The sequence below is a fragment of the Coregonus clupeaformis genome, unplaced genomic scaffold (genome assembly GCF_020615455.1).
Source record: "Coregonus clupeaformis isolate EN_2021a unplaced genomic scaffold, ASM2061545v1 scaf0089, whole genome shotgun sequence".
Taxonomy (NCBI): domain Eukaryota; kingdom Metazoa; phylum Chordata; class Actinopteri; order Salmoniformes; family Salmonidae; genus Coregonus; species Coregonus clupeaformis.
Window position 1 is genome coordinate 663,016 of NW_025533544.1, and position 11,985 is coordinate 675,000.

At 45.6% G+C, this 11,985-nt stretch overlaps 1 protein-coding gene across 2 annotated transcripts in view; it reads right to left on the reverse strand.

The window, feature by feature from the left end:
- Nucleotides 1-749: 749 nt before the first annotated feature.
- LOC121554401 (retinal guanylyl cyclase 2-like) overlaps nucleotides 750-11,985 on the reverse strand; it is a 20,430-nt gene continuing 9,194 nt past the window's right edge. The window contains exons 11-26 of one of the 2 annotated variants that reach the window (XM_041867976.1): nucleotides 11,896-11,980; nucleotides 11,526-11,622; nucleotides 11,167-11,301; nucleotides 10,252-10,332; nucleotides 9,853-10,029; nucleotides 9,334-9,490; nucleotides 8,637-8,786; nucleotides 8,070-8,218; nucleotides 7,369-7,532; nucleotides 6,980-7,172; nucleotides 4,658-4,832; nucleotides 4,465-4,563; nucleotides 3,087-3,181; nucleotides 2,746-2,834; nucleotides 2,545-2,648; nucleotides 1,269-1,354 (exon numbers count right to left, since the gene is read on the reverse strand). In XM_041867976.1, coding sequence (XP_041723910.1) covers nucleotides 2,555-2,648; nucleotides 2,746-2,834; nucleotides 3,087-3,181; nucleotides 4,465-4,563; nucleotides 4,658-4,832; nucleotides 6,980-7,172; nucleotides 7,369-7,532; nucleotides 8,070-8,218; nucleotides 8,637-8,786; nucleotides 9,334-9,490; nucleotides 9,853-10,029; nucleotides 10,252-10,332; nucleotides 11,167-11,301; nucleotides 11,526-11,622; nucleotides 11,896-11,980 — 1,940 coding nt within the window. In that variant the 3' untranslated portion in view covers nucleotides 1,269-1,354; nucleotides 2,545-2,554. Of the gene's footprint in view, nucleotides 1,355-2,544; nucleotides 2,649-2,745; nucleotides 2,835-3,086; nucleotides 3,182-4,464; nucleotides 4,564-4,657; nucleotides 4,833-6,979; nucleotides 7,173-7,368; nucleotides 7,533-8,069; nucleotides 8,219-8,636; nucleotides 8,787-9,333; nucleotides 9,491-9,852; nucleotides 10,030-10,251; nucleotides 10,333-11,166; nucleotides 11,302-11,525; nucleotides 11,623-11,895; nucleotides 11,981-11,985 lie in introns of both variants that reach the window. The other variant, XM_041867975.1, reaches the window with a different exon arrangement.

The window sequence follows — 11,985 nt, forward strand, 5'->3', positions numbered from 1 at the left end:
ACGAATTTACAAATTCATTTAAAAACCTAAAGTCTTTTGTGAGTGATTTCACAGATGTGCTATACATGTTACAGAAACGTATCACTTATGCGGGGACTTGATTTTTACACCTGTAGCGACCCATCACTGACCCATCATATATTTTTTTATTTTTTGTTTTTTTGCACTGCATTGTTGGGAAAGGGCTCATAAGTAAGCATATCACAGTAAAGCCTACACCTGTTGTATTCGGCGGATGTGACAAATACAAAATCCAGGAGAGTTTTCCTAGAAGAGTCTGAGGTTTACATTAAAGAACATCACCATAACACAACACACAAAAGCTAAAAAAGCAAAGCTTGCGTTTCAGTAAGTCAGCAGATGGACAGTGTGCTTCCTCGAAACGTGTGGATGCAGGGAACATGACGCTCATGAGAGACTGTTTGGTCAGGAAGAGAGGAGGATTAGAAGGAGGAAAGGAGGAGAAGAAAGCAGGAAGCAGGAAGCAGGAAAGGTTTGAGCAAAGCGTTCATCTCCTGACAGATCCGATCCGTGGTTTACTTAAGCAATAAGGCACGAGGGGGTGTGGTATATGGCCAATATACCACGGCTAAGGGATGTTCATAAGCACGATGCAACACAGAGTGCCTGGATACAGCCCTTAGCCGTGGTATATTGGCCATATACCACAAACCCCCGAGGTGCCTTATTGCTATTATAAACTGGTTACCAACGTAATTAGAGCAGTAAAAATACATGTTTTGTCATACCCGTGGTATACGGTCTGATATACCACGGCTGTCAGCCAATCAGCATTTAGGGCTCGAACCACCCAGTTTATAATGAGTAATGCAGTCCTAATAATAGTCCCTGGCTCAGGTGACTCATCGTCCTACCATCTGGCAAGATGCTTCATATTTAAAACGAGCTGCAGTAATCTCTACACAGCACATCATTTCACTTCCCTCCCCCATCTCACACACACACATGCAGATGCAGGCGCACGCACGCACACACACACACCGTTGCTTGGGCAATGCATGACCAGACACTTGTAAGCGCCCCTTTCTGAATATTCACCAATAACTTGCAGACACAAACTTGTCACTAGATCCTCTTCCTTCCTGCTGTTCCCTCTTCGTTGACCATGGAGAGATAGTAAGGATCCGAGGCTCAAAATGGACACAGAATCAGTCTGAAAGACCGGTCAAAGGTCAGTGGTGGTGCATCATGAAGTCTGATTGGTCAGTGGTGGTGCATCATGACGTTGTCGTCGTCCACCATAGTGATCATAGCCACCGTTCTGACAGTGGAGATTTTCTTCACGGCCTTCTGGAGGAGCCGCTTGAAGTCCTTGTTGATCTGCTGGGCAGACCTGGAACACACATAATACAACAGAGAGAGAGAGAGTTAGTCCTAACGTGGCTTACACTAAGGGTCAGTCAGTTCCAGGCCTCGATGTCCAGCCACAGTACTGCTGGTCAGATTCAGACCTGGGACACCAACGAGTAGACTCACTGGTCAATTGGTGACATTGAAGAATAAATCAATGAACTACCAGGGAGAAGCAGTACTGTGGACCCAGTTCAGGGTTCATACATGTTTCATGAAACACCAACTCTGTTGAAAGTGATACAGACATTATATAATGGTATTGGTATCAAATGGGCATTTAGAAAAATTATAAATATGTAACTACTACACGAAAGTTAGTGAGTTTTCAGGAACAAAACTAAAGGGAAGAACATAGACAACATACAACATACATAGACAGTGTAACATACAGTACAAACAACAACATAACAGGGATTCCACACTGTAGGCAGCAGTCTATCTAGGCAGCTCACATAACATATGAACTGTATGGTATCTACCTGTCCCAGCTCACATAACATATGAACTGTATGGTATCTACCTGTCCCAGCTCACATAACATATGAACTATATAGTATCTACCTGTCCGACCTCACATTACATATTAACTATATAGTATCTACCTGTCCGACCTCACATAACATATTAACTGTATGGTATCTACCTGTCCCAGCTCACATAACATAGTAACTACATGGTAGGTACGTGTCCCAGATGTATCAAGATATCTGCCCTCCCAGGGGTAGTTATGATAGGATCAGGATTTGTTGCTCTATTAAAAAACACAATGGTGCTCTCATACCAGTAGATTAGCTAAAATTATATTGAAATACTCATAATCAAATCTTCACATATCACTGTTTACAAGTGAAACTTAGGCCGGGATTGAATCAAAAGTGCATTGTCGAAAACGCACCTTTGATTGAATCCCGGCCTTAAACTTGTAAAGTAGAAGAACTGATTTGATCAGTGACCAACAAATGAATATGAATGGTGTTGGGTGGTAAACCAAACAAAAAAATGTTTGTCCTAAGTTTGATTGAGTTTTCATTTATTTAACCTTTATCTAACCAGGCAAGTCAGTTAAGAACAAATTATTATGTACAATGACCGCCTGGCAAGTCCCAAACTACAGCAAGTAAAAACGTCACCAAACAAGTAATGTTATACATTTTCCATGCATAACATTACCTTATGTAATTCAGTTATTCTTCTTTGTAAGCTGTTGCAGTTTCTCAGCTTTTTTCTTCTTGTACCTCGCTATCTCCTCCACCTGCAGGCCATGAGCCATTTGCCTGTGAAAACGAATCGGACACAGAGGCAGGATCAACAAGAAAAGACACAGACAGTGGAGGAGAGACAGGGGAGGGAAGGGATGAAGACGTTCCTTACCCTTTCTTGAATTCGGGGGGGACGGGGAGAGGTTTCTCAAAGTTGTCCTTCCCTATAAGCCAGTAGGTCTCCTCTGTTCCTCCTTTTCCCTGTGGAGAGTAGAGAGTAGAGGAGGAAAGGACAGTGAGAGGACAGAGTGAGACAGGGCAGAGAAAGACGAGAGAGAGTGAGAGACAGAGAGTGTGGAGTTCTAGGGAGTTCCAGGGAGTTCTAAATGAATTATAGGGAGTTCTATGGAGTTCTAATGAGTTCTAGAGAGTTATTGGTAGTTCTAGAGAGTTCTAGCTTACTGTATGCAACATGATGGTGGTCCCAGGGATATTCAGTATTTTGTCTCTTACCTTCAGGTCAGTCCTGCCTCTCAGTTGCACCTTGTATCCTGCCTTGAGTTCCAGCAGGATTTTAACTGTGCTGTTATGGACATGGATTCTGTACGCTGCAAATACAGGCGGCAGGACACTCACAAAGTCAAGTTCACATAGACACTCTCTAGAGAAGCTTGATGTCTCTTTGATGCACAACAACAAGTCCTTTACTTCTTCAGAATCAACTTAAGCTAGAACAGTGCAGATACAGTGCTTTCGGAAAGTATTCAGACCCCTTGACCTTTTCCACTTTTTGATACGTTACAGCCTTTTTCTAAAATGGATAAAATAAAATAAATTTCCTCATCAATACCCCATAATGACAAAGCAAAAACAGGTTTTTTGAAATTTACATATTTACATACGTATTCAGACCCTTTGCTATGAGACTCGAAATTCAGCTCAGGTGCATCCTGTTTCCATTGATCATCCTTGAGATGTTTCTACAACTTGATTGGAGTCCACTTGTGGACATGATTTGGAAAGGCACACATCTGTCTATATAAGGTCCCACAGTTGACAGTGCATGTCAGAGCAAAAACCAAGCCATGAGGTCGAAGGAATTGTCCGTAGCACTCCGAGACAGGATTGTGTCGGGGCACAGATTTAGGGAAGGGTACCAAAAAATTTCTGCAGCATTGAAGGTCCCCAAGAACACAGTGGCCTCCATCATTCTTAAATGGAAGAAGAACCCATTTATGGTAGAGTGGCCAGACGGAAGCCACTCCTCAGTAAAAGGCACATGACGTGACAGCCCGCTTGGAGTTTGCCAAAAGGCACCTAAAGACTCTCAGACCATGAGAAACAAGATTATCTGGTCTGATGAAACCAAGATTGAACTCTTTGGCCTGAATGCCAAGCATCACATCTGGAGGAAACCTGGCACCATCCCTACGGTGAAGCATGGTGGTGGCAGCATCATGCTGTGGGGATTTGTTGAGCGGCAGGGACTGGGAGACTAGTCAGGATCGAGGGAAAGATGAACGGAGCAAAGTACAGATTGATCCTTGATGACAACCTACTCCAGAGCGTTCAGGACCTCAGACTGGGGCGAAGGTTCACCTTCCAACAGGACAACGACCCTAAGCACACAGCCAAGACAACGCAGGAGTGGCTTCGGGACAAGTCTCTGAATGTTCTTGAGTGGCCCAGCCAGAGTCCGGACTTGAACCCGATCTAACATCTCTGGAGAGACCTGAAAATAGCTGTGCAGTAACGCTCCCCATCCAAGCTGACAGAGCTTGAGAGGATCTGCAGAGAAGAATAGGAGAAACTCCCAAAATACAGGAAAAAGTCAAGGGGTCTGAATACTTTCCGAAGGCACTGCAGCAGTGCATCGTGTACTATAACTTACGCATCCCAGTGGACTCCATCCGAGAGGCTGTGGTGACTGTGTCTCCGAACAGACAGTATCTAGGCATGGTCAGTCCCACCACCCCCGCCACACACGGACCTATAAGACACACACACAATAGATAGATGAGGCGCTTTGTGTTTGTGCGCGTGTGCGTTCATATGTATGAGTGTGTACCCCCTGTATCTCTCACCTGAGTGTAGTCCTATGCGTATTCGTACAGGTACGTCAGGCATGTGTCTCATCTTGAAGGTGCCCACAGCACTGAGGATGTCTAGCGCCATGTTGGATATCTCTGCCGCGTGACGATCTCCGTTGGCAACCGGTAACCCTGACGCCACCATGTAGGCGTCGCCTATCGTCTCCACCTATGGGTAGAGAGGAGGACAGGTAGGTAACATTTTGATTGGTCAATTAACTTCAGGTGATATATACAGTATATATAAAGCACCAGTCAAAAGTTTGGACACACCTACTCATTCAAGGGTTTTTCTTTATTTTTACTATTTTCTACATTGTAGTATAATAGTGAAGACATCAAAACTATGAAATAACACATATGGAATCATGTAGTAACCCAAAAAGTGTTAAACAAATAAAAATATATTTTATATTTGAGATTCTTCAAAGTTGCCACCATTTGCCTTGATTACAGCTTTGCACACCCTTGGCATTCTCTCAACCGGCTTCATGAGGAATGCTTTTCCAACAGTCTTGAAGGAGTTCCCACATATTCTGAGCACTTGTTGGCTGCTTTTCCTTCACTATGCGGTCCAACTCATCCCAAACCATCTCAATTGGGTTGAGGTCGGGTGATTGTGGAGGCCAGGTCATCTGATGCAGCACTCCATCACCCTCCTTCTTGGTCAAATAGCCCTTACACAGCCTGGAGGTGTGTTTTGGGTCATTGTCTTGTTGAAAAACAAATGATAGTTCCACTAAGCGCAAACTAGATGGGATGGCGTATCGCTGCAGAATGCTGTGGTAGCCATGCTGGTTAAATGTGCCTTGAATTCTAAATGAATCACAGTGTCACCAGCAAAGCACCCCCACACCATCACACCTCCTCCTCCATGCTTCACGGTGGGAACCACACATGCGGAGACCATCAGTTCACTTACTCTTCGTCTAACAAAGACATGGCGGTTGGAACCAAAAATCTCTAATTTGGACTCATCAGACCAAAGGACAGATTTCCACCAGTCTAATGTCCATTGCTCGTATTTCTTGGCCCAAGCAAGTCTCTTCTTATTATTGGTGTCCTTTAGTAGTGGTTTCTTTGCAGCAATTCGACCATGAAGGCATGATTCACGCAGTCTCCTCTGAATAGATGATGTTGAGATGTGTCTGTTACTTGAACTCTTTGAAGCATTTATTTGGGCTGCAATCTGAGGTGCTGTTAATTCTAATGAACTTATCCTCTGCAGCAGAGGTAACTCTGGGTCTTCCTTTCCTGTGGCGGTACTCATGAGAGCCAGTTTCATCATAGCGCTTGATAGTTTTTGCTACTGCACTTGAAGAAACTTTGAAAGTTCTTGAAATGTTCCGTATTGACTGACCTTCATGTATTAAAGTAATGATGGACTGTCGTTTCTCTATGCTTATCTGAGCTGTTTTTGTCATAATATGTACTTGGTCTTTTCCCAAATAGGGCTATCTTCTGTATAATAATATAATATAATATGCCATTTAGCAGACGCTTTTATCCAAAGCGACTTACAGTCATGCGTGCATACATTTATTTTTATTTTTTTGTGTATGGGTGGTCCCGGGGATCGAACCCACTACATTGGCGTTACAAGGGTACCACCCATACCTTGTCACAACACAACTGATTGGCTCAAACGCATTAAGAAGGAAAGAAATTCCACAAATTAACTTTTAACAAGGCACACCTGTTAATTGAAATGCATTCCAGGAGACTACCTCATGAAGCTGGTTGTGAGAATGCCAAGAGTGTGCAAAGCTGTCATCAAGGCAAAGGGTGGCTATTTGAAGAATCTCAAATATAAAATATATTTTGATTTGTTTAACACTTTTTTTGGTTACTACATGATTCCATATGTGTTATTTCATAGTGTTGATGTCTTCACTATTATTCTACAATGTAGAAAATAGTAAAAATAAAGAAAAACCCTGGAATGAGTAGGTGTGTCCAAACGTTTGACTGGTACTGTATAGAAAGGTAAATGTACTGGGCAGACCAAAGCCAATCAGGGCACTGTTAAGTATCCCTACAGTAAGTGTAAGTACTAGGTAGTATCTTTGCTCCAGATTCTTAGTTCTAGGGCACTGCTAAATGTCATTGTGTGATTAAAGTGTGGTTCACCACAGTTACTTGTATGTGCACATTCTCTCGCTCTCACTCTCACTCTCTCGCTCTCACCCACTCGCTCTCACCCACTCTCTCTCTCTCTCTCTCTCTCTCTCTCTCTCTCTCTCTCTCTCTCTCTCTCTCTCTCTCTCTCTCTCTCTCTCTCTCTCTCTCTCTCTCTCTCTCTCTCTCTCTCTCTACCTTATAGACATCATGGTTGCCAATGATGGCATCAAACAGCGTGTAGAGGTCGTTCAGAAGGTCAACCACCTCGATGGGCTCGCTATTGGCTGAGATGGTGGTGAAGCCAACGATGTCACTGAAGTACAGCGTCACGTTGTCAAAGTACTCCGGTTCCACAGTACCACCCACCTTCAGGGCATTCGCAACCGTCCTAGGACAGAGAGGGAGTGTGTGTGTGGGTGGGGGTGTATGTGTGTGTGTGTGTGAGTTACTAGTTTCTCATTCTTCTGTTTCTCTGTTTCCAGCTCCTCTGTCCTCTCTCTGATCAGTTCCTCCAGTGTGTGTGTGTGTGTGTGTGCATGCGTGTGCGTGTGCGTGTGTGTGCGTGTCCGTGTGTGTGTACTTACGGTGGCAGCATCTGAGTGAGTAGTTTCTCCGTCTTCTGTTTCTCTATCTCCAGCTCCTCTGTCCTCTCTCTGATCAGCTCCTCCAGGTTAGAGGAGTACTGCTCCAGCATCCTCAACATGGAGTCTATGATGTTGGTCTTCCTCCCCTTGTTGATGTTCTTAAACTGGAGACAGGGGGGGAGAGAGAGAGAGAGGGACAGGGGGAGAGAGGGGAGAGAGAGGAGAGGATAGAGGGGAGTGACAGAAGGGAGAGAGAGGGCGGGGAGGATAGGGGGGCGAGAGAGAGCGAGAGAAAGAGGGGGGTGAGAGATGGGGGTGGACGAGAGAGAGGGAGAGAGAGAGAGAGAGGAAGAGAGAGAGAGAGAGAGAGAGAGGGAGAGAGAGAGAGAGGAAGAAAGAGAGAGAGAGAGAGGAAGAAAGAGAGAGAGAGGAAGAAAGAGAGAGAGAGAGAGAGAGAGAGGAAGAGAGAGAGAGAGAGCGAGGAGAGAGAGAGAGAGGAAGAAAGAGAGAGAGAGAGAGAGAGAGAGAGAGAGAGAGAGAGAGAGAGAGAGAGAGAGAGAGAGAGAGAGAGAGAGAGAGAGAGAGAGAGAGAGAGAGAGAGAGAGAGAGAGAGAGAGAGAGAGAAGAGAGAGAGCATTTGAGTTTCTGAAACACACACACAGATTTGAAGGCATTGTATAACACACCCCCACCCCCTGTACCAGGTCAAAGATCTGGTCGAAGCATGGCCGTCTGTCTGGCTCTTCGTTCCAACACTGTTTCATCAGCTGTATACACTCCATAGGGGCGTAGTCAGGGGAGACCACCGGACGACACAGAGGAGGGGGCTTACGGATCTTCTGGATCAACTCTGGAGGACAGGGGTCAGAGGGCAGGGGTCAGAGGACTATTCAGGTAAATTAATCTTTCCTCAATTCCTCCTCAAAACTCATTGGAGAAGAAGGTTTGAGGGGAGGGACCTTGGATCTTCTCCTCCAATATGGTTGAGATGGGAGGCGATGAGATATAATGTGAGGAATCACAGATAGACAGTTAGGTAGAGCCAGTCATATTCAATTCAAATCACAACTTTATTGTCTCACAATGGCAGAGACATCTAATGGAGAGGGACAGGTCTTACCGAAAGACTGATGGACTATCCAAATAAAGTGTTACCATGAAGTCTCTTCCCTGCAGCAGACTGCTCCAGCATGCAGAATGGTGGGCCCCTCATCACCACTTCCTGTTACCTGTAGTACAGGTGTACTCTGTGTAATGTAGTCTCTTACCTGCAGCAGAGTGCTCCAGCATGTAGAAAGGCGGGCCTCTCATCACCACTTCCTGCATGATGATGGCGAAGCTGTACACGTCTCCATGGAGACTGCCGTAGAGACCGGGGGAGGGGCCCCGCAGGATCTCTGGGGCAGTCCACAACAGGTCTAGGAGGGAGGGAGGGAGGGAGGGAGGGAGGGAGGGACACACACACACGAAGAGAAACAAACAAAGAAACACATACTGTACATAAACACACTACAGTTATATACACTTTTTTTTATCAGATGGAACCCTGTCTAGACGGAACCCTGTCCAGATGGAACCCTGTCCAGACGGAACCCTGTCCAGATGGAACCCTGTCCAGACGGAACCCTGTCCAGATGGAACCCTGTCCAGATGGAACCCTGTCCATACTGAACCCTGTCCAGACGGAACCCTGTCCAGACGGAACCCTGTCCAGACGGAACCCTGTCCATACTGAACCCTATCCAGACGAAACCCTGTCCAGACGAAACCCTGTCCAGATGGAACCCTGTCCAGACGGAACCCTGTCCAGATGGAACCCTGTCCAGATGGAACCCTGTCCAGACTGAACTCTGTCTAGACGGAACCCTGTCCAGATGAAACCCTGTCCAGATAAAACTCTGTCCAGACAAAGCTCTGTCCAGACTCAAGGCAAAACTCTCTCCACTCCTCTCCAGACCTACTCACCCTCTGCAGGAGGTTCTGTGTAGGGGAACTTTGCTGCCTCTAGAACCTCGTTGTATCCGTAGTCAGAGATCTTCAGGACGAAGCGTCCGTCCACCACACAGTTCCTGCTCTTCAGACGACCGTGATACAAGTTCCTGTGGTGCAGGTACTTCATACCCTGGGGGAGAACACAGAACATAGAACTCAGAGACAGAACACTGGAGATAAGCATGAAACCCAGGCATGCTCTCCATCCTTACCCTCATTCACTTCAGCCTCCTCCTCCTCCTCCTCCTTCCCCCCGCCCCTCCTCCTTCTCCTCCTCCCGCCCTCCCCCTCCTCCTCCTCATCCCCCCCCCTCCTCCTCCTCCCCCCTCCCCCCTCCTCTTCCTCCCTCCTTCCCTTTGGCTGAGGCACTTTCAAATCTCTCCCTTCCTCTCCTCACGTTAATAAGGTCTAATAGTAGAGATGACTTGAACATCCATCTCTCCCTTCCTCTCCTCTCCTCTCTCCCTCCCTCCCTCCCTCCCTCCCCCCTACCTTAATAAGGTCCAGCAGTAGTGATGACTTGAACATCCAGTCCAGTTTGACATCATCATTGAGCAGTAGGTCTTCCATGCTTCCCCTGGTGCAGAACTCGGTTACGATGGCAAACACTCCACAGTCATGGAAGAAACCCAGGAAAAGGTTAATGTTCTCGTGACGCATGTCCTTCATCTGGGGGAAGGTCAGGGGTTAAAGGTTAGAGGGTCAGTGCAGATTGAAGAAGGAATTATATCGATATGATATCGTATTTGCCACAGTGTGGAGAACTACTGAAAGTACAGCAACAACAGAACAGCATCACTGATATAATTTTCTCAAATAATACATTTTTAAAAACTATACCCAAGGATATGAATAAACATTAATAAATAGGTATTTCTAAAGGAAACCCACCAGTTCAAACACGTCACTGGTTTTGGGGTTGATGTTCCTGAATGTTCCATGAGGTAGTCTCTTCAGCCACGCCCAGTCTCCCTGGAGAAAAAAACAACAACATTTTATTTATCTATGGTATCAAATATTAAAATAGCACATACAAGTATGTGTCTGTTTGTTTGTGGGTCTAAGGAAGCGGCAGGTAGCTTAGTGGTTAAGAGCGTTGTGCCAGTAATCGAAAGGTCGCTGGTTCTAATCCCCGAGCCGACTAGGTGAAAAATCTGCCGATGTGCCCTTGAGCAAGGCACTTAACCCTAATTGCTCATGTAAGTCGCTCTGGATAAGAGCGTCTGCTAAATGACGTAAAATGTAAAAATTTAAGGATGTTTGTGGGTGGCTCCATATCTATCTTATTTAACCAACATTAAGACATTGGGCCATGATAGTAAAGAATTTCCACCCTCAGATGTTCATCACGAACATGTATTCAATTAATGCAGTTCATCATAACAAATCAATCAATCAATCATTTGATCAAGGAGACCCATGAGGCGAAGCACAATTGGCCCAGCGTCGTCAAGGTTAGGGGAGGGTTTGGCCAGCCGGGATTTCCTTGTCCCATCACGCTCTAGCGACTCCTTGTGACGGGAACGTCGCATGCAAGCTGACTTCGGTCGCCAGCTGGACGGTGTTTCCTCCAAAACACATTGATGCAGCTGGCTTCCAGGTTAAGCGAGCAGTGTGTCAAGAAGCGTGTTTCGGAGGATGCATGGCTCTCGACCTTCGCCTCTCCCGAGTCCGTAGGGGAGTTGCAGCGATAAGACAAGACTGTAACTACCAATTGGATATCACGAAATTGGGGAGAAAAAGGGGTAAATGTACAAATAAAAAATAAAAATAAAAATATAAATCACCCATTCTACTCTGTCTCACCTCATAGAGGACGACGTTGGAGTTCTCGTAGGTAGCAGGTGATTGGTCAGAGAAGGGGGACATGAGGCTGTGCTGTGATAGGCTCCTCAGAGAGACTCCACTGGTCTTTCTCTTACTGTCGTCTATACTCAGCTTCTGAAAATGTTAGAGAGAGCAGACATCTTAGTTTAAGTTTCACTACAACATGGACCCCTGCCCCCAACAGTTTATGTCTGTCGCTCTGTACATTTAATTTAAATACAAAAACAAACAAATTTTGCAAATAGAAAAGGCTCAAACGAAAAAGCTACAAAAAAGTTTCTTAAAATTAAATTGTCTATTTGAATATTTAACTCCTGCATTGGTCTATAACTGCTGACCTTGTTGCTAAGGGACGGGTTGATAAAGGTGACGTCGTCAAGGGTGAGCAGGATCTTGTTGGGACCCCGGAACAACCGGATGTGGTTGATGCGTCGCCTAGAAATCAAGAGACAGAGACATAAACAAAGAGAAATGATGGATGCTTGACCTCACTAAGACCATAACCAATAGGATTACATTACACGTTCACTCTAGGAGTCAACGCTAACAGTTCAGGGACAGTTCAACCCAACTCAACTGGTCAGACACCTAAGATGTTAAGAGTTAATCGGTGCCTATCTTTCCCATTCGTTTGGAATTGTGGCCAGTATGTATTGTGAAACGCGTATGAGAAGGACTGTATAGGCAGACCATGTTGGAGAGCTTTACTTGATGCAGTAGGTTAGAATAAACAAGAGGAAACCCATCTGGACGAATCCCAGGAAGATCCCAACAGCAGAGAACGGATCCACACCTGGG